This window comes from Anopheles moucheti, chromosome 3 (genome assembly GCF_943734755.1).
Source record: "Anopheles moucheti chromosome 3, idAnoMoucSN_F20_07, whole genome shotgun sequence".
NCBI classification, from domain to species: Eukaryota; Metazoa; Arthropoda; class Insecta; order Diptera; family Culicidae; genus Anopheles; species Anopheles moucheti.
The window spans coordinates 49,782,145-49,804,329 of NC_069141.1; the positions used below are offsets into that span (position 1 = coordinate 49,782,145).

At 45.2% G+C, this 22,185-nt stretch overlaps 1 protein-coding gene across 1 annotated transcript in view; it reads left to right on the forward strand.

Moving 5' to 3' along the window:
- The window catches only part of LOC128300907 (uncharacterized), a 53,757-nt gene extending 39,054 nt beyond the window's left edge, over positions 1–14,703 (forward strand). The window contains exons 10-11 of the mRNA XM_053037155.1: positions 6,703–6,802; positions 12,634–14,703. Coding sequence (XP_052893115.1) covers positions 6,703–6,802; positions 12,634–13,782 — 1,249 coding nt within the window. The 3' untranslated portion in view covers positions 13,783–14,703. The remainder of the gene's footprint in view (positions 1–6,702; positions 6,803–12,633) is intronic.
- The last annotated feature ends 7,482 nt before the right edge of the window (positions 14,704–22,185 follow it).

The window sequence follows — 22,185 nt, forward strand, 5'->3', positions numbered from 1 at the left end:
GCTGTGTTCCGACTCTTGGTGGGACTTTGCGGCGCGCGTGTTAATTTGCTGCTGCAGAACTAAACACACTCACACAACGGGATTACATGCTCAGTCTATAGCGAACGGCTACTAGCACCGATGTTAAGGGCTGGGTTGTGGTGAAATTTCTACCATAACCCGGTGTAGAGACGGCCCTGGATTGAAGTGTAAAAAGTGGACAGGGTCGGCTCGGTTGCGGTTGGATGTGAACATGCTGCAGTAAAGCAGACCCGGCTCTCGGTCTGGGAGAGAGCATGCATGATTGGTCAGGTCACATTCCAGCCAGCTGCACTATCCGTTGTCTCGGGTGTCCAGAAATTAAATTAAAATAGAAAATTAAGCGTCTCTCACAGTGAACGAACCCGGAAGAGCAGGACGACGATCGCCCCGACAGCTTGTATGTTCAATTGTTCGAATCTTTGTGGCATATTTCACTACATTGCTCCGTGTCTGTGTCGAACTATCGGCAATGGGTTTTCCACCACCAAAGATCGCATCGTACCGGAATCGAAGCGAAAATCAGACCGGTGTATCCTCTTTCCGCCGGTCCTATACAGTCACAGTCCCAGACGGCATGGGAAGGAAGGATGTGAAGTGTGTAATAGCAGCAGTAACCGTATTGTTGCTGGGAAGGGGAAAACATCTAGGACGTGGTCTGTTTCTGTTTGGATTATAATTTAGTGCGGTTGAAATGGCAAATGAGTTCGACCGTCCCGCGCTCTTGAGCACCACAGACTCTCCTGCGAAATGTGACCGAGCTACTTCCTTAAGGTAACTAGACTTCTGGACTTCAACATTGTCGGTTGGTTGGTTGGTTTGGATCACTAAAACTCCTTCACACCGACCATTACGTCAAGGTGTCCTTTTCTTGCATTCCCATTTCGCTTTTCCCTTTATGTATACGAATGGCACAACGTCTTAATGAATCTGTTCCGTCCTCATCGTCGCCGTCGTTATTGCTGTGTTTGGGGATATGGTTCATTACATCACTCGGTGCCCAATCGTCGGCTGTAATCGACTGGATCGAGTGCAAGCAAAACAGCTGGCCTGTCTTCCACCACTGTCAGTCATTCGTCACTGTTGGGTGCCATCGTTGGTCGACCGACCGACCGACCGACCGAACCCCCTGTTTACCATTCGACGACAGGTGTACGTACATCGATGAAGGCAGGCAAAAGATATGCGCTGTGTGTGTGGACTGTATGTGATGATTGGATTAAGAGATTACATTTATATTAATTGGTTTTATCGAGTCTGTTACCACTTGTTGTACTACCACCATCGGTGTATTATTATCACAGATGCACTCATGGCCACAGCACTGTCACGTTTCGGGACATTTAACTTATATAATCCAGACCACTAGGAGAGTCCGCATCGTTGATCCGCATTCCTTACTTTATGTGTCCTTTATGAAGATATTATTTGGCAATTTAAAGTACAATTAAAAAGCTAACATTTTATACTACAAGACACAAAATAGCTCCTAAAAGGCACCTAGTACTAAAGGGATTTTGAGTTGGAGTGTGACATTTTTTACCGTTTTTCTACTCTTTGCCAGTTGAATTCGTACTATTGCTAGTAGGTGTGATTTTTATCACGATTTCAATCAGTTTTAAAGGGTATCCCCGAAAGTATAAGCACGATTTCTATATATCGGGCTTGGAAGCTGTACGACAAGCTGCTGTGTCGCCAATCCTCATGCATCGTGATGGACGATGAGTCGTACGTAAATTTTGACTACAAAACTCTTCCGGATAGTCAATAATACACCGTGCCTGAAAGCCAGAACGTCGAAGAAGCCGTCAAATTTATATTTCCCGAAAAATTAGGAAAAAAGGCGATTTTGTGGCAAGCCATTTGAGAATGCGTTATGATGTCCGAACCGTTTAGTGACAACGGAGACGATGAGGACCGATCCCGACTTCCGGGAGTGTTTGAATCAACGTTTGCTGGCCATGAAACGAAAACATACTGGTCCAGTGTTGTTTTGGCCAGATTTGGCCTCTGTCCACTATGCCAAAGACACGATCGCATGGTATGAAGAACATGAGGTACGTTACGTGCCGAAGGAAATAAATCCCCCGGAACTGCCCTGAAGCCAGACCGATTGAGTTATTTTGGGCGCTAACCATGGCACAATTGAGAAAGCATTTTAAAGCTGCGGAAGACATCGACAAATTTCAAAAAGACAGAAAGAAAGTGTCGAAAATCGTTCGGGACAAGTCTGTGCTGAGCCTGATGGGAGGCGTCAGATCAGAAGTGTGATCATTGGCATACGAATTAATTTTTTTAATTTATTTTTGGGAAACTAGTACAGAACACTCCACAAACACTGTTTATCAAATAAACATCCAGTTTCTTGAACAGGTTTTATATTTTGTCTAACTTTTAAATCGTGCTTGTACTTTCGGGGCACCCTTTATGTGAACCATTTTGATGTAGAATCAGAATCTTTCTTCCATTTTCGAACTATTCGACGAATAACTAGTTAATCATCGATAAACAGTTTCAGTTTCTCCTTCATTTTAACTCTAGAACTCCGCAATGGTTGTGACGGGTAATAATGAAGGTGGTAGTGTAGGAAGCGGGCCTATTAATACCCCACGTGACAAACTGTGGCAAATCAAATAACTATAAAACATCAATTTACTCTTCATGACCAATTCGCATTTGCTTCGTCATGGTGCTGACCATGGAGACTAAGTGGTGGTCCATTCATAAAAGTTTATCTAATTTCGCGCAAGTCACGAGCTAGCGAACGAACGTTACTGGATTATAAAAATTGATATGAAGAATTAAAATATTTATTATTGTTATTTTTTATTGCATTACGTTGTGTAGTCTTCATACAAAGTTTAATAACTTTAACTTATGCTAATTTATTTAATGCTCACATAAATAATTAACGAAATTCGACAGACTAATACTAATAGACGAAGAGGAGACATCATAACATTGATTACTCGTTTTAGACATCAGTAACATTAATGTTCATTTTTATACACCCAACTCTCTATTGTAGAATGTTTTTTATGCAGTAGAAATTGGCTTAATTTTAACAGCATGTATCATGCACAGATACTAATACGTTTTTGTAGAAATTTCACATTTTTCCATTCATTCATTCCATCTAGTTAATTCAGATGGGTTTTATGACTACCGTTGATCCTTTGGTTCGCACCAAAACGGTATTTTATAATTTACCGACATGTATCTGGCTTCTTCTTCGGCGGTATGAATAGCGGTTCCCCGGGAATAGCGTAGTGTACGAACGATAAAAGAATTACCATTTACGGTTATTTTTATTGTTGCTATTCGGGTGCGAACTCAATTATATACTATCATTTCCCTTCCTTTTTTTTCCACCATTCCGGATGTATGTACTGCAGGAAGGGTTCTGCGTTGGGGCGGTGCGTGTTCATTGTGTTCGGAGATGATCGTTTCCCCCCCGGGGGTGGATGCATAGGAAATGGGTCACGCCACAAAACGCTGATGAGGTGATGAGGTGTGTGGTGTGAACGGTATGCATGCCATACATGCCCGGAAGAATCCTTAAAAAATCATCATGCAAAACGAAATATTTAATTTCGACATATTTCCGTGCATCGATTTGACAGAAACGTAACTGTAGTATCGAAGAAGGCGGTGGTGGCCATGGTGGCAACGGTTTGGGCGAAAAGCGCTTTACCGATACGGTTGATTCAATTTCAAACTGAAATGAGCGAGCATAACATTGTTTGGATTTGCAGTACACACACTTTGCACAGTACGGTTTCAGTTCCATTTACTTCCTCATTGAATGTTTGCCATAAATATCACCGTTTTGTTGGGGTTTGCAATTTGTTATCGAGATTGCTGGTTGGGATGGGGACTGTAATGCGCAAATGTTTACTAACCCGCTTGCACAAAATACATTTTGCAATAAAAATTACCGATTTTTGTGTTGTTAGCATAAAATAAATAATACGAATAAAAAATATCAGCTTAGAGTGCCGCCTGTTATATGAATGGCATTTTGGGGCGAGTTATTAAACTCTTCCACTGTATGGAAGTGCTGTTAAGGAGCTCATCAAAGCCGTGTGTGATATAAACCACTTTCAGTGCGAAATCCTGCAGCGATTGCGATAGCCGAGAGAGGAAACCCCACCGGTAGTGTTGGGTTTTGAGGACACTATGCAATTAACCTTCTCACAGTGACCGAACTGACCGAATTAGTGTCAATTATCATTCTCCACACCGGGGAGCTACTGCAAACGTGGTGAACGTCGCATCGGGGGTGAGTGTGAGTGCGCATCCCCCCGGTCGCATTGCCAGTTGGAAGTCCGGAGACATCCGTGTTCCATCCCACGATGTGTGAGTGCTTCTGCGACTGGCAGTCACGTGGCGCAAGCCTTTTCAAGACTGTATCTTTCAGAATTCTGAATGCTAAATCTGGACAAGTCTCTCACCACGTCGTCGTCCGTCGATTCCTCCGGCATAGCTTCAGTGTCCGATGATAACGGAAAGCCCGTATGATTAAGTATTCCGGAGGAGATTTCAGATTTTCAGCACTGCATAATCCGATGAAAATCGCACACGATGTGGTTCGATGTGTTGGGGAACTTCCAGTACACAAACGAAGTGTTTGAGGGACTGGTTGTGTTCCGGTGGAAGAAACAAGTTGTTAAACCCTTGTGCCGGATAAAAGAAGCAACAGGTCGTCCTGCTGCAAATGTTTCGGTGCTACCAGAACTTTCTGCCCTTTATGCACATCGAGATTCTTAGTTTCGATCTAGGATTTTGCAAGTACCAAGGTGTGTACCTTTTCCGTGTGCAGTGCGGCAAAGGAGCTGCATGCGAAATCTGCATGAAAACGGTATTGCGCTTCTGCACCCGCTGCGTTGTGGGCTATGCTCGCAAGCAGCTGCACTGCAATGATGGCCGATGGCGACTGAATCTGCTTATCCCTAGCTTTACATTAGGCAATGCATTCCGACAGAGCGCAATAATGCCTACTGCCTTTTGATTATGGTTTCAAAACGTACCGAAGCTGCCGACTAAACTCGTTCAATCTTCATTCCTTTCTTCTACACCGTACACGTGTCCATTGGCATGTCCTGTCCATTTCGTTGCGTTCATATTTATTCTATGGTCATTTTATAAAACCCTTCTCAACCTTCCGTCCAATCTTGTGTCTGTTGTTGCGTGACACTGTAGCTGTGACTGTGACAAGCAAGCTACTGGAAAAAAGCTACATTCTATCAAGATTTGATGTTGATGGCCCCTTCGGCCAGCTAATTTTCCTTGGAATGTTTTAAGCAAATAAAATATTTAAAGACGTTCAAATTGTTAGGCCGCAATTTTCGTTTAGAGTTCGTTTTTTTTTTTCTTCTGCCACTATTTTTGGTCAGAAAAACGATTTGAACGACACAAGCCTAACTGTCGCTGCTGAAATATAATGCTTCCCAAATGAGACCCTTTTACTATTGCTGTCAGCGGTTCACTATACGGTTTGATGCCCTTGCGAAAACATATTTTCATCACTCAAAGCTGAGGCCCACCGCGTTCGCGTTTGTTGGTTTGCTTCTTGCAAGGGCACTGAGGGTTTTTTTCCTTCTTTATTTGCTGGCCATGCAAATGCTTGCCTCGGTATCACATCAAAATCTTTCAATTCCCTTTCCTCTCTCTCGTTGAGGACTCGCAGTTGACAGGTCAAAAGACAACGACGTCACATAGACATCTCATTCGACGAGCTGCTGCATGGCCAGTGTGCTATAGGGCTTGTTAGGTTTACTTATTGATAAAGATCAACGGCCCAACGGCCGAACGGCGGAACCATTTTCGTACAGCTTAGCCTTGGTAACACTGTGTACCGTTGCTAGGCCGGCCGGATAGCCGGCAGGGTTTGAAATTGTATAAATTTTTGACCCAAATATAAAACCCCGAAACTCTATCCCCACGCTGTCCTCGGCCCACTGGCTACCAAGCCCATGCGGGAGGCAGATGAAGATGATGTTCCTTCGATTAACCCTCTTCATAAAATTATGACCACTTATCCGCGTTTTGTCGACAGGAGTGTTCGGAGTGTTCGTGAGGATGCGTGTGTGTGCGAGCGTTGTTGTTTTTTCTCACACAATCGAAAAAGCGCCCCGGTTGGTCGGGGATGGCATCCAATTCGGCGAACCCGAAAGGTTTCCATAGATGACAAAAGCTTAACATTGAGAAGTGCGCACCCCGTTCAACATGATATCATCGAGGGTTCGCTGAAAGAAAGGATCAAGAAAAGGATTGGCTAGGTTTGCAAAATGCCATAAGAAACCGGAACCCGTCAATCGTACTTCTCCTTGTCAATTTGTCTCAGCCCACACGGTAACACCCGGCATGAAGCGCGCGGCGGCGTAGGAGCGAATGCACTGGATGGTAAAGTGGAAACAGTCTGTTTCGGTACCTTTCGCTTATTCTAAAAAGGCTGGAGTATTTACATTTTTTACTGCTATTGCAAAGGAATTTCTAATAATATGCCTATCGACGAGGAATGAAACTGTCGAACAACGATTAAGAGACACCCTTCATTTCATTGCTTAAATGTAGAGAATTTTATCTATCGAACCTTTCGAAGCCCTTAGATCTTGAATCGTTGGTTTTTCTATCAATCGTTCGGTTTGTTTAATTAAAACACCTTTTTTTCTTTACTTGCAGATTCTTCTATCTATATCACTTCTCCTTCTATGCTTACCACTATCGCTTTAATGGACAGTATAGCAGCTTGGCGTTGTGTACTTCTTGGTTGTTTATACAGGTAAGAAACTTTAAATTGTTTTATTATCTATGCCATAAATATTAAACCGAAAATGAGAGATTTTACAGTTCCTTTTTTAAGTTTTCTATTATATTATATTTTCTTCAAATCGTTAAATTAATTATTCAGATTTCAATGCTATAAAGGCACTTGAATATAATTTTTGAATGCATTGCAATCGTGGCAACATCTTGCACGATAAACATAAGTCTTACATAAAAGAGCTTATATGCTCACGTGGTAATACATTGTTGCCCATCATTCTCAATAAAGAGATGATGTAGGGTTCGAATTGATGCACGTGAAAGATATAATTAGAACACGTGCATAAAATGCTGGAACCACAATGGAACTGGAACACAGAGCAGCTGAAATTGTCAATTGCAGTGACAGCCAATCGTTTGGGTGGTGGAGTATGCTTGAACGAAAATATTGCCTTTTTGCACGTTTGCAAGTTAAGAGCATTACCTGTGAAAAATGTAATATTTGGATTCGAAATGTGTGTTGAACATGTTGCCACTTCACTACATAATTTTTTTTATTATCGTTAGAACGGCCAGGCCGTATATCTTATAAACTACGCTTAATATCTAGTAGTACACAAATAGGGGGTGGGACATTTCCTTCTCTCACCATTGCGATGCACCTTATCCCGGATGAACTGGGTAGGAATAGCTGCATCCTTTTGGAGTCCCTCTTGTCCTCCCTTTTCGGTGGGCTTTCGTATTCTTCCGACATTCAGACAGACCGTCTGCGGCGTCCTTTAGTCGGAGGTGAGGTTGATGATCGGCGTCGTGACCATCTTGCCAGTCTTTGGAGCCTTTGATTCGTTGTCGTCCGTGTGGGCTGTCGTCTCGGACGTTTTTGGCATACCAGACTGCGTCATGGTAGCGTCTGTCCCAACCTATATAGGTGCGACTGTCCAAGCTTCCCCAATGTATCCTCGACAACAGCAATAGAACATATAACAGTAAGGACAACAGAAACGAGGGATAAACATCTGTAACAAGGACTAAACAAAAGGAAGAACAAACAGGAACAAACGATATGGCGTACTACCTACAGGATGGGGAAGGGGAGGGAATCATAGGGTGATTCCGATCTCTTTGGCGAAGTCGAACAGAATCCGTGCGTAGACGTAGTCCTTCTGACCCAGAATGTCGCGAATTGGCACAGCAGTGGATCTTCCTGATGCCCGAACGGCTGCTAGAAGACCGGGTCTTGCGGCATCGAATTCACCACATGACCAGAGGATGTGGTCGATGTCATGGAATCCAACACTACAGCTACAAACCTTGGAGTCGGACATACCTATACGTTGAAGGTGCGCATTCATTGCATAATGGTTCGACATGAGCCTAGACATCATACGAATGAACGCACGACCTACCGGGAGGCTGTGATACCAAGGACGCAGGGATCACCTGAGGTGAGATTGAATACAAGAACCTCCCGAGCTCATCGTCATCCCACATGCTCTGCCAGCGAGCCATGCAAAGCTGTTGTGGGGTGCGAAGAAACTCGTGAGGGGGAATCGACCTCTCAAAAAAGTTGCCCTCAGAGGCACCTCGTTTGGCCAAAAGATCTGCCTTTTCATTTCCGGGGATACCGCAATGAGCAGGCAACCAGATAAGCGATATTCGGAACGCTTTGTTGTACAGAGACTACTACATCATTTTAAAGGTAGAATTTAGATTCACAAAATGTACTATCACACGAGAAATGCGTAGAAACAGCTGTAATGCAAGAAAACTACCACAAAACCGCAGTTGAAGTGATGGTAATAATTTATTTCGAACGAAATCATCCTCTTCTTAAGAGGAAGCGTAACCCACCAAGTTCACCATCGGCTGGTTAAATATGTATAATCCCAGGGAGAAAAAGAAACAAATTTTCCCACCAGGTCCAAACACTGGTGCGGGGCCCTAGTTGATCATCCAAGTGCTGGTACAGTCCCTTTACCAATAACCGGTCAGTCGCACACTTCATTAGCAATTAGTGAAAGTTTTCGACAAATTTGTGTCGCTAGCGGGGTGGGTCTTCTACACAGCCGAACAATTACTTAAACGCTCGATGTGTGTGACGCGCGCTCGCTTAGTTTTGGCCGACGGTGGAATCAGTTAGGACATGGCAAGGAACGAAAGAAAAGGTTTTACTAATTGATGTCACGTCCCACTTATGTGCCGTGTAGCTTACCGCAACACAAATTAAATATTAAAGCTGGGAAGTTTTTTTTACATTAACCATTCTATTCTTAACTGTTTAGTTTTATAACAAAATTTTAATAATGCATTTAATGATTATAGTTGAACGGAGTTTTTTTCTGTGTAGGAAATGGGGGAAAACAGAGCTTAAGGATGTTCAAAATTAAGTTTTCGATGAAACTTGGCTTGATATTTTTGAAATGTTAAAGGTACGAAACTGAGACATTTATCTCGTCTGAAACCAATCAATGTGACCTGAATTGTTGAAATGTTAAAAAAAATGACTTCCTTAATCCAATTAATTGTTAAACCGTTGAGCCTAAGCGCTGCTGCAATGTGTTATTGTATTGCATTATTCTCCTCAGCCTTACAGAAACTTTCCTTACAGAACGAGAGCCCAATGAGGTACCGCGTCGAAGAAGGCATAATTGGGAGTGGTACAACGATACAATGGCACGAACTGCCGCAAACTTCCACTTCCTGCTTCCGCGACAAAAGGAACGCGAAAGGACGACAAACAAGCATCCTGCGGGGGGGGGGGGGGGGGGGGGGGGGGGCGGGCTGTTGGGTTATATCAACCTTCTCAAGTTCATTTTAACATAACCCATCAACAAGCGGGCGGGAATCGGGAGGGAGCTGTGACGCGAGTGCTTAGTAATGAGGGGAGCAGCAAAGCAATGGATTGAAAAGAATGGGGAAAGTTCCATCATTAATCATACTGTAAACGAATAATAAAAGTTGAAGTTTCATTCGTCGATCGGTAACGCTGCGTTCCGAAGTGTTTCTGCTTCGCCCTTCTACTTCGCCCTACTCGTCTACTGGTGCCGCTGCATTTCATTCTTATTTGAACCCGGCAAACATGGAAAGAGGTGTCGCTTTTTCTTCTTTTATTAGTTATATATGTGTGTAACAGTCGCGCGCTCTCCACATTAAAAGATGCTCGGAAGTTTGCTCCCGAGAGTGTTTCTGCTCTGCGTGTTCCATGTTTCGATCGTTCGACAGACGTTTAAAGATCAGGTAATGTTTTTTTTTTGTTTTGTCTCGAGCGAACCGCTGTAAAGGTGGCATCGTGTGAAGTTTCCGTTGTTGCAAAAACCATCCATTTGGAATGCAATTTTTCATTGCACCGAGCAGCGGAAGTGGTACTGCACCGTGGGGGAGGACTTAAACTCTCGCCCGGCTGTTGTCGGCCACTAATGCTATTTATACATTATGGATGAGTAAGGGATCCAATTATAAAACAATACATCACAACGCTACTGCCACTACCGCCGCCAGTACCCTCACCCCCTGGAGCAGTATCGCCACTAATAAGCTAACTGCATTAGAGCGGATTAAAAAATGTTCGCATAATTGACCGACACTATGGGTGTTGTTGCTTAAGAAAGGAAAGCAACCGACGGAGATAATAGTTGCGTTATGTTTTGCGTTCTTCTTCAACAGCAGCAGAATCTTGTGCGTTCTATCGATAATTGAAATGAACAGCGCAAATGATGGGTAATGACTTTGAGCAATTGTTATTATCTGGAGCGTTACACATTCTTGGGAAGTTTTGTTCATGCACTGTTAAGCAGAATCCTTTTTATGTATTTTCTATTGCTTGGTTTATTAAACATAACAATAACATAACAATTGGTTTATATTTAAACAGCATTTACCATAGATTTATAAGAATCATAAATGGTGTACAGGTTTGTTTAAATGGCAAATTTTGATTGGTAAGACTAAAATCGCTCAGAGTGCCAACGAAGGTTGAAGATGAACAATTAAAAACAATAGAACCTATCAAAATTGATCACTTAAAAACTTAAAATTCTTTTTAAAAAATAATACTTAAACTTAACACTGCTTAAGGATAAAATTGAATCCCAGTTGTGCTGAAATCAATATTCGAATGTCACACGCCTGTTTATCATGCGAGAAACATCGAAAGCCAAATCGATTGTTTATGAAGAGAATGCAGAATTTGTTGAAATAACTCAGCTTGTGGTATAACAGGTCGGCTGATAATCATGGAAAAGAAGGAATTTCGCGTGATGATAAAATATTAGTTTTTGAAGGGGAAAAATACAGTTGAAGCCAAAAATTGCCTTGATAAAGCGTTTATGGACACTGCTCCACCAAAATCAACCATTAAATATCGGTAAGCTAAATTTAAATGTGATAAAATGAGCGCTGAGGATGGCGAACACAGTGGAAGCCCAAAAGAGGTGGTTACAGGAGAAAACATTTAAAAAATCCACAAATTTGTTAAAAGCAACCGTAATGTGCAGTTGATCGAGATAGCTGACACCGTAAAGATACCTAAGGAATGTGTTGGACATATCGTTCACGAGTATTTGGATATGAGAAAGCTTTGTGCAAAATGGCTGCAGCGCGAGCTCACATTTGACCAAAAATAACAACGATTTGATTATTCGGAGCAGAGTTTGGAGTTGTTTAAGCGAAATAAATCGGAGTTTTTGCGTCAGTATGTTACCATGGATGAGTCTTGGCTTCTCCACTTCACTCCAAAGTCCTACAGACAGTCATCCTAGTGGACTGGACGCGATGAACCTGCTCCAAAACGGGGAAAACGCAACAATCAGCTGGCAAGGTTATGGCGTCAGTTTTTTTGGGATTTGCAAGGAATAATCTTCATTGATTATCTCGAGAAAGTAAAGACCATTAACAGCAACTTTTATATCAACTTATTGGAGCGTTTGAAGGACGAAATCGCCAAAAAACGGCCACAATTAAAGAAACCACTGGACACAAAGAAACCAGTGCCACAAACCTGTGAAAGTAATGGCAAAAATGCATGAATTAGGCACCGTATTCCCCAGATTTGGCCCCCAGTGACTAACTCAATTTCTCAGATCCCAAAAGGATGTCCTTTGAGAAGAAATTTTCGTCGGATGAAGAGGTGATCGCCGAAACAAAGGCCTTTTTGGAGGCAAATGACAAATACTACTACAAAAATAGTAACCAAAAGTTGAAAACCGGCTGAAATCGCTGTAACACCCTTGAAGGGATGTATGTAGAATAAAAAAAATAATTTTGCAAAAAAAGTGTTTTACTGTCTCAGGCCATGCAAGCCACCCCCAATACCATCGCAACGGAAGGACATCAACTGTCTCAGGCCAAACAATTATCAGCCCACCTGTTATTACGAGCTCTGAATCTAATAGTATATCGTGTCTGAGCTGTAATACTGTTTGGAATGTTTGTCTATGGCAACTGATATGTTTGTGTCAGGCTTTGCCCTTATAAGACCCTTATATATAAATTTTTGTTTAGGTTTTAGATTTCTCGTTGAAATACAATGAATTTGTACCGTCGGTCCGGATTTGTACCATTTTTTTTTATAATTGATATTTCGTTGGTGAAATCTTTGACTTTTCTTATGGTAAATCATAAAAATTCTTGTGAACTATTGGGTATTTAACAAATAATGAATTGATTGTTTTTGCTTCATCTTTCCCAAAATGACACAAACTAAGATTTAGTATTAAAATGTAAAACATCCTAGTAAGAAAACGTTTTTCCTCGTACAAATATATATTTGTGCGGCTCTTAATAATTTGATTTACTAGCTATTTTCGTCATAACAATGTTTCCAATTATTATTTTCCTCTCCACTTTCAGCACTCGATGATCTACTTCTTCCACCATTATGAACTGCCCGTCATCATTCAGCAAGCCCAGCTCCAGCAGATCCTCATCCAAACGCGGAATGATCAGGCACAAGCTCAGCAAGGCAACTTCCAACAACGGCCCCAACAACAGCAGCAGCGTCCAAACGCCCCTAACCAACAGCAACCCAACCGCCGTCCGAATCAACGCCCGCAAGGACTGGCGGCAGCCGTGGCCCAAAACTATAGTCTTCAGTGGACAAATTTTCTCCGTTTGTTGCGGCTTCAAAACGATAACAACAACAACATCGGCGACATCCTGAATCGCCTTCCGCGCTACAGTTTGCACACGTTGAACGTGAACAATATTAATGGGTTAAATGCATCGCTGCGGGACATTGCACGCAATTCGATTCAGTATCTGCGATCGAACCTGAACGTGGGTATGGCAATGCTGGGAGGCAACGCTGCCATTAACCTCTACAACAACAACAACAACAACGTGTTTGGCATGCAGCACCGATTTGTGCGGGCCGCCGTAGGTTTGGTACACAATCGCAACCCAACACTGCAGGACGCTCCGTTGAATGACGATGGTACCGACCTAGACAGGGATCCGCCAGTTGATCGACGCAGCAATTATCAGCGTAATTACGAGGAAAACAATTTCATTTTCCCAGAGGCGGTACTAACCCCTCAACAGCAGCAGCAGCAGCAGCAACAACAACAGTCGACGGAAGCTCCCCACAGTCACCGGGATGTGTCGTCCGTTGTTGGGGGTAGCTTTGGCCCAGACGCTGCGGCGTCATATCGATCAACTACGATCGACGATCGACAGCAAAAGACTCCGATCGGTAGCATTTCGCTGGCGCAGGACGTCAGCGATGCGCATTGTGTGGTCAGCAAGCAGCAGCAGCAGCAGCAGCTGCAACAGCAGGGTACTGCTGGGGCCATTGAAGTGCCAGTCGTTGCCATCGTCGACCGAGCGACGACCAGCGACGCCACTAGTCAACCACTTTCTAGTAATAGTCACGATTCCAGTACCAGCTGCAGTAGTAGAGGGGTGACGGAAATGAATGTGCTGGTCGAGACGGAGCAGAACACACTTCGAAGGCGGCAACAGCAAACCGAACCCGCGAAAGCGAATGATACATCCCTATAAAACTCGATACACAGCGAAGAGTATCACAGCGAACGAAACGAGAATGAGTAACAACTGGTGTGATGTATGATGTATTTCTGTGTATTGATGTTTCACTGTTAGTTTGTTTTGTGTTTCAGTCTGTATTTTATTTAAATGTTTTTAACGCATTCTAAAAAAGGGTTTATTTATACACAACTGTTTACACTACTCAACCATATGCTGTTGGTCTCAACGAGCTCATCCGGTTGGTTGGGTGAAGGACATGCGCCAGTGTCCTGTATCGTGCTTGTGATATCTAGAATGGACAAGCTGTATGTAAATGACAAGCTACTACTCCGAGAGATGCCGTTACATGTACCGAACAATAAAAATGACTCTAAACGCCATGGAAACACTGGATACAACAAGCAGTTAAAAATGAAACAAGCGAATTGATCGTGGAAACGTCAGTGCGCTTACGATCGCGATTATTTGGGATTGTCTATTTAAAGGGACAGCCAGAGAAGAACATACATTACTTGTACATATAGAAGCGATGAATGTTGAAGTTTTTATCATACTAAAGTATATTATTATTTTTTACTATTCAGTTTTGGCGAAACGAAAGTTGTGAATGTAAGCAGAGCGAAAGGCGTTTTGTTTTTCTGCTGGGGAACAAACATAGGGACATTTCACGAAACAAAGAATTTATCAAGACAGTGTAGAGTCAGGCTAGAGTTAGAGTAGCGGAACGGAACGGATTGACACACTGCTGTTGTACGTCGTTCCGGTTACGTACGGTTTTCGTTTCACCTTAGCCCAAGTTTGTCGTTCCCTGTTCCCCACCAAACAAAAAAAAAACAAGAATAACGAAATAATGCCTAAATGAGCTTCATTTTCCGGCTTTCCGAGTTCCCTTACAGTGTTGGGTTAAACAATTGCAGGCAAATAAAACAAGCAAAATCAAACAATGGGCTGAACGGGTGTATGTAGAACATTTTCCGAAATTATTCTTTGCTATATGTTAGTACGTTGCTCATATTTTTGCATCTCAAATTGTGATCGGTGATGATGATAATGATTTATATTTGCTATAGAACATACAATAGTGAATGTGACGTATAATCCTCAAAACGAATATACAGGGTTCACGATTTTATTTGGCGACGTCGGAGCTTTTTCATGAACCGATTTGAGCCCACATAGACCTTGAATCATTCGCATCATTTGGAACCAGCTCAAATAGAGGCTGACTCTTTTTCTGCACAGCTGACTGTCATTTTTGCAACGCTTCATCATGGTAAGCCTTTCTCTTCCAGTGACCGTTGCGATCGAGAGGAGATCGCTCTTTCCGTTGATCGTTGTAATCTTGGAGAGGTGTCTCTCCAAGAGTGTAAACCTTTAGCCTACGAATCAATAACTCCAACCTTGATGTTTACGTAACGTATGCACCTCGAACATACGCGACCCCGGAATACGCGATTCCACTTTTACGCGGATTCGGAGATACCTAAAATACATGTGGCTTTATTGAATAATAGGTCTTACTTACCATCATCTTAGCTACTTTAAACAGCTGTACGTTACTGATTGAGGGTGTCGAACATATATGGTGCGAGACAACAATAACCAACTGCGGAAGACAATGCAATGCAATGTCACGTTTAACGACAGTGGAGGATCAATCCCCTTGGAGGCTCAGGGCGGAAATATAGTTGGGGCCTCTAATTTTAAAAACGATGAAGGATGGGAGGGGGGGAGCATTGAGGCCCTTGAAATGATACAAAGCGAAATGCGCAGTAAGAAGGGGCACACTCCGCCTTACGTTTGATTTGATCACCATCTTCGAATACAATTTCGAAACCGGTTATATCACCACCAACACCAGTTACCACTGTATCTGTACTCTTCCTTTGTATGGAGCTACAATCATACGTGCTCCAACTGCACGTGGTGAAATTTACAACTACAGCATCCAAGGAGCACTTTGCCATTGGTTCGCTCGCAGTGCTTCCGGGAGATTCGCCATGCAACACTCTGTTCTACTTCTTCGCTCTTAACCAGCGGCGGATCAAACGGTAGGCGGAGTAGGCGGTCGCCTAGGGCCTCGCCGTGTTGGGGGCCCCAAACAACTTGTGCCGATTGTGCGATTTTTGGAAATTTAGCAGCAGAGTTAATTTATAGCATAAAATCTAATTAAAAAGGTAGATTAAAATTGATCGAAAATATCCTTAGATTTTATATATCCTTGGTTAGATAATTTTTTTTTATTTGAATAGCTATATCGGCCTAGTTACATGGCTACGCAAGAGAAGTATGCAGTGTATTCAAACTCCTTCTTCTTTATCGGCACGACATCTTTAGGATGTTTAAGCCTACCATTTCTATTTTTATTTTTATTTTATTTACCCGTAGGATAGTCAGACCTGCGTATGGAGGTTTGGTGGTCCAAATGAAATTATTCCGTGGTCCTGTCTTGTGCAGACCGACTGCGCTACCAATACACCATCTGGCCGCCCCGTGAACCCTTATATGCCCTTTTACTTCAACCTTGTCATGTATTCTACTTCTTGAACGGGATTTTTTCATCTGTTCGTAAATGATCCTACCGTTACATGCTAGAATAGAAACCATGCTTATTTTCACTTCCGCAATATTTGTAAGCTATTGCCATTGCGATACTCGTGGTGTGGTATTGTTTTCTTTCACCGATTGAACCGTAAAAATGTCCAGCCTACGTGTTTCGAAATAGTATTGTGGTGGAGTGTTGTGTTTAGTATTTCGATTACCACAATTTCTGCAAGTTTGCAAGCCGGTAATGATGTTATAACCGACACAATCTGTCAGTGTACTACGAAATAGCTAGCATTGTCATAGAATATGAATAAAATCACATTGCAATCATTAGAACTCTCTTTTCCGTTTGATATTTCATACCTCATGGTTCTTGGAATACCATTTCTGTCTTTCTTGATTATTTCTTAGTCGAAGCTGGATTGTAGGTCCAGCTTATGTCCACCCATCCCAAACTGTCCAAACACTTCATCATATCCCCTTGTAGAATACGATTCAAACTACATTGTTGTAATCTCGGTAACATTCGCATCGTTGTTAGACTGAAATTGTTCTAAAATTTCCAATTCGAAATCCATACGGTTGAAGATCATCGCCGCGAAATCGTGGATCTAAACTAAAAAAGAGTACGAAAAAAGATACTTGAAGAAAACAAGTATGCATTGATATAAAAACGATGTATTTAGTGAAGAACCTATCATAATAGTCTTGCTAAAACATTGTCGTGCGTGCTGAAAGCGGTCTCGGTTTTTGCATTGAAAACTCAGTTTGTTTGAGAAAAATTAGTGAGTGCTTTGTGGTGTTGTATCCCTATAATTGGCTATTGACTATCAAATTGTGCCTGAGGAGCACGTAGTGTGTTTCATACTGATGTAAATGTGACGAAATGATCGCAAGTGTCTTCACGATGACCGACGAGATCGGCCCAGAAATTCTTGGATTTCTTGACGCACGGACAACCGACCTAAAATTGGAGCATCAAACTTAATACGCGAAAATCAAGCAAACGATCGAAATTCACATTACCATGTGCAGGGCCACGAGAGTTGACAAATTTGTCCAATGACCAAATCAACTGGTCAACTGTGAAAACCACTATACCATAGCCGCGCACACAATTGATTTCAGATTTCCGATACCAGGAGAGCATGTTTTTCCAGAGGTGACATCTGCAGCTTGGGACAATTTTGCCCATCACAATTGCTATTGCATACTATCAAACACGTGAGAACGATCGCTAAACGGAAAGCATCCTTCATCTCGCTCAAACTTTCCGTCGGTTGGTACGAAATTTCATTCTAAACCAGCTGTTTTCCGATTTCCGATACCAGGAAAGCATCCACGGAAGAGATCACCTTGTACAGCAATTTTGGTCGAAAAGCGCCAAAAGGTATGCAATATTTAAACATTAACTTTCCCGTTGGTCGAGTAAAATTATGCAGCAATTTTGCTCAAAAACCGCCGAAAGTTATGCAATGTTTAAACATTAACTTTACCGTTGGTGGAGCAAAATTTCTTCGAAAATTACCAGTTTTTGAATGTATGATACCAGGAGAGCATGCACGGAAGAGGTAGCTCCTGGTACTGCGCCGGAAGGTATGCAATCAACTTGCAATGCAATGCGCCGTAAGGTATGCAATGTTTATACAGTAACTTTTCATACGAACCAGCTGTTTTCAAATTTCCGATACCAGGAGAGCATGTTTTTCAAGAGGTGACATCTTCCTTCCCCCTACACACCCCTTACCCACCAACCATCCATGGCGGCCAAGATGGTGGACCAGATGGCGGCCAAGATGGCGGACAAGATGGCGGACAAGATGGCGGACATCATGGCGGACAAGATGGCGGACCAAGATGGCAGCCAAGATGGCGGTCCAAGATGGCGGACAATATGGCGGACAAGATGGCGGACGAAGATGGTGGCCAAGATGGCGGACAAGATGGCGGGCAAGATGGCGGCCAAGATGGTGGCCAAGATGGCGGACAAGATGGCGGCCTACATGGCGGCCTAGATGGCAGACAAGATGGTGGCCAAGATGATGGATAAGATGGCGGACAAGATGGCGGCCGCGATGGTAGCCAAGATGGCGGCCAAGATGGTGGACAAGATGGCGGACAAGATGTTGGCCAAGATGGTGGCCAAGATGGCGGCCAAGATGGTGGACAAGATGGCGGACAAGATGGTGGCCAAGATGGCGGCCAAGATGGTGGCCAAGATGGCGGACAAGATGGCGGACAAGATGGCGGACAATATGACGGCCAAGATGGCGGACAAGATGGCGGACAAGATGGCGGCCAAGATGGCGGACAAGCTGGTGGCCAAGATGGCGGACAAGATGGCGGCCAAGATGGTGGCCAAGATGGTGGCCGAGATGATGGACAAGATGGCGGACAAGATGGCGGACCAAAATGGCGGCCAAGATGGTGGACAAGATGGCGGACAAGATCACGGACAAGATGGCGGACAAGATGGCGGACAATATGGCGGGCAAGCTGGTGGCCAAGATGGCGGACAAGATGGCGGCCAAGATGGCGGACAAGCTGGTGGCCAAGATGGCGGACAAGATGGCGGCCAAGATGGCGGCCAAGATGGTGGCCGCGATGATTGACAAGATGGCGGACAAGATGGCGGACCAAGATGGCGGCCAAGATGCCGGCCAAGATGGTGGACAAGATGGCGGACAAGATCACGGACAAGATGGCGGACAGGATGGCGGCCAAGATGGTGGCCAAGATGGTGGCCGAGATGATGGACAAGATGGCGGACAAGATGGTGGCCAAGATGGCGGACAAGATGGCGGACAAGATGGCGGACAATATGACGGCCAAGATGGCGGACAAGATGGCGGACAAGCTGAAGGCCAAGATGGCGGTCCAAGATGGCGGCCAAGATGGCGGACAAGATAGCGGAGCAAGCTGGCGGCCAAGATGGCGGCCAAGATGGCGGACAAGATGGCGGCCAAGATGGCAGACAAGATGGTGGCCAAGATGATGGACAAGATGGCGGACAAGATGGCGGCCAAGATGGTAGCCAAGATGGCGGCCAAGATGGTGGACAAGATGGCGGCCAAGATGGTGGACAAGATGGCGGCCAAGATGACAGCCAAGATGGCGGTCCAAGATGGCGGACAAGATGGTGGCCAGATGGCGGACCAAGATGGCGGACAATATGGCGCGCAAGATGGCGGACAATATGGCGGCCAAAATGGCGGCCAAGATGGTGGACATCATGACGGCCATAATGTTAGCCAAGATGGCGGACAAGATGATGGCCAAAATGGCGGACAAGATGGCGGACAAGATGGCGGACAAGATGGTGGCCAAGATGGCGGACAAGATGGCGGACAAGATGGCGGACCAAGATGGCGGACAAGATGGCGGACAAGATGGCGGACAATATGGCGCACAAGATGGCTCACAACATGGCGGCCAGGATGGCGGACAACATGGCGGACAATGTGGCGGACAAAATGGCGGCCAAGATGGCGGCCACGATGGCGGACAAGATGGTGGCCAAGATGGCGAACCAAGATGGCGGACAAGATGGCGGACCAAGATGGCGGTCAAGATGGCGGAACAAGAAGGCGGACAAGATGGCGGACAAGATGGCGGCCAAGATGGCGGACAAGATGGCGGACAAGATGGCGGACAAGATGGCGGACCAAGATGGCGGACAAGATGGCGGACAAGATGGCGGACAATATGGCGCACAAGATGGCTCACAACATGGCGGCCAGGATGGCGGACAACATGGCGGACAAGATGGCGGACAATGTGGCGGACAAAATGGCGGCCAAGATGGCGGACCAAGATGGTGGCCAAGATGGCGAACCAAGATGGCGGACAAGATGGCGGACCAAGATGGCGGTCAAGATGGCGGACCAAGATGGCGGACAATGTGGCGGACAAAATGGCGGCCACGATGGCGGACAAGATGGTGGCCAAGATGGCGAACCAAGATGGCGGACAAGATGGCGGACCAAGATGGCGGTCAAGATGGCGGAACAAGAAGGCGGACAAGATGGCGGACAAGATGGCGGCCAAGATGGCGGACAAGATGGCGGACAAGATGGCGGACAAGATGGCGGACCAAGATGGCGGACAAGATGGCGGACAAGATGGCGGACAATATGGCGCACAAGATGGCACACAACATGGCGGCCAGGATGGCGGACAACATGGCGGACAAGATGGTGGCCAAGATGGCGGACCAAGATGGCGGACAACATGGCGGACAAGATGGCGGCCAAGATGGCGGACAAGCTGGCGGACAAGATGATGGACAAGATGGCGGACAAGATGGTAGCCAAGATGGCGGCCAAGATGGCGGACAAGATGGCAGCCAAGATGGCGCACCAGAAAGCGGACAAGATGGCGGACAAGATGGTGGCCAAGATGGCGCACAAGATGGCGCACAAGATGGCGGCCAGGATGGCGGACAAGATGGTGGACAAGATGGCTGACAAGATGGCGCGCAAGATGGCGGACCAAGATGGCTGACAAGATGGCGCGCAAGATGGCGGACAAGATGGCCCACAACATGGCGGCCAAGATGGCGGAGCAAGATGGCGGCCAAGATGGCGGACAAGATAGCGGAGCAAGATGGCGGACAAGATGGCGGACAAGATGGCGGACAAGATGGCGGACAAGATGGCGGACAAGATGGTGGCCAAGATGGCGGACAATATGGCGGCCAAGATGGCGGCCAAGATGGCGGCAAGGATGGTGGCCAAGATGGCGGACAAGATGGCGGATCAAGATGGCAGCCAAGATGGCGGACAAGATGGCAGACAAGATGGTGGACAAGATGGCGGACAAGATGGCGGACAAGATGGCGGCCAAGATGGTGGCCAAGATGGCGGCCAAGATGGCGGCCAAGATGGCGGCCACGATGGCGGACAAGATGGTGGCCAAGATGGCGGACCAAGATGGCGGACAAGATGGCGGACCAAGATGGCGGTCAAGATGGCGGAACAAGATGGCGGACAAGATGGCGGACAAGATGGCGGCCAAGATGGCGGCCAAGATGGCGGCCAAGATGGCGGAACAAATGGCGGCCAAGATGGCGCAAATCATGTCGGCCAAGATGGCGGACCAAGATGGCGGACCAAGATGGCGGACCAAGATGGCGGACCAAGATGGCAGCCAAGATGGCGGACAAGATCGTTAATTGGCTTATCGACGGCTTATCCACGGTTAATTAACGGTTAATTGATGACTTAACGACGGCTTATTGAGTGCGTGAGCTCCTGAGTTACTGAATGACTGAGTTGCTGAATGACTGAGTGACTGGCACTCATGAGTGCCTGAGTGCTGTCAATTAGCCGTCGATAAGCCGTAGATTAACCATCGATTGGCCGTCAATTAGCCGTCGATGAGCATTCAATTATTCGTTCATTTGCCGTCAATTGGCGTTCATCAAGCCGTCAATTAGCTGCGTTAAGCCGTTGATTAGCCGTCGACCAGCCGTCATTTAACCGTTCATTTGCCGTCCGTTAGCCTTTAATTAGCCGTCAGTTAGCCGTCAATTAGCTGTCCATTAGCCGTAAATAAGCCGTCAATTAATCGTCGAAAAGCCAGCGATTAACGGTCAATTAGATGTCAATAAAACGTCGATACGTCGTTAAGTAACTGCCAATTAGCCGTTAATAAGCCGTCGATGCCATCTTGTGCGCCATCTTGTGCGCCATCTTGTTTGCCATCTTGTTCGCCATCTTGTCCGCCATCTTGGCCACCATCTTGTGCGCCATCTTGTTTGCCATCTTGTGCGCCATCTTGTCCGCCATCTTGGCCACCATCTTGTTCGCCATCTTTTCCGCCATCTTGCCCGCCATCTTGTGAGCCATATTGGCCACCATCTTGTGC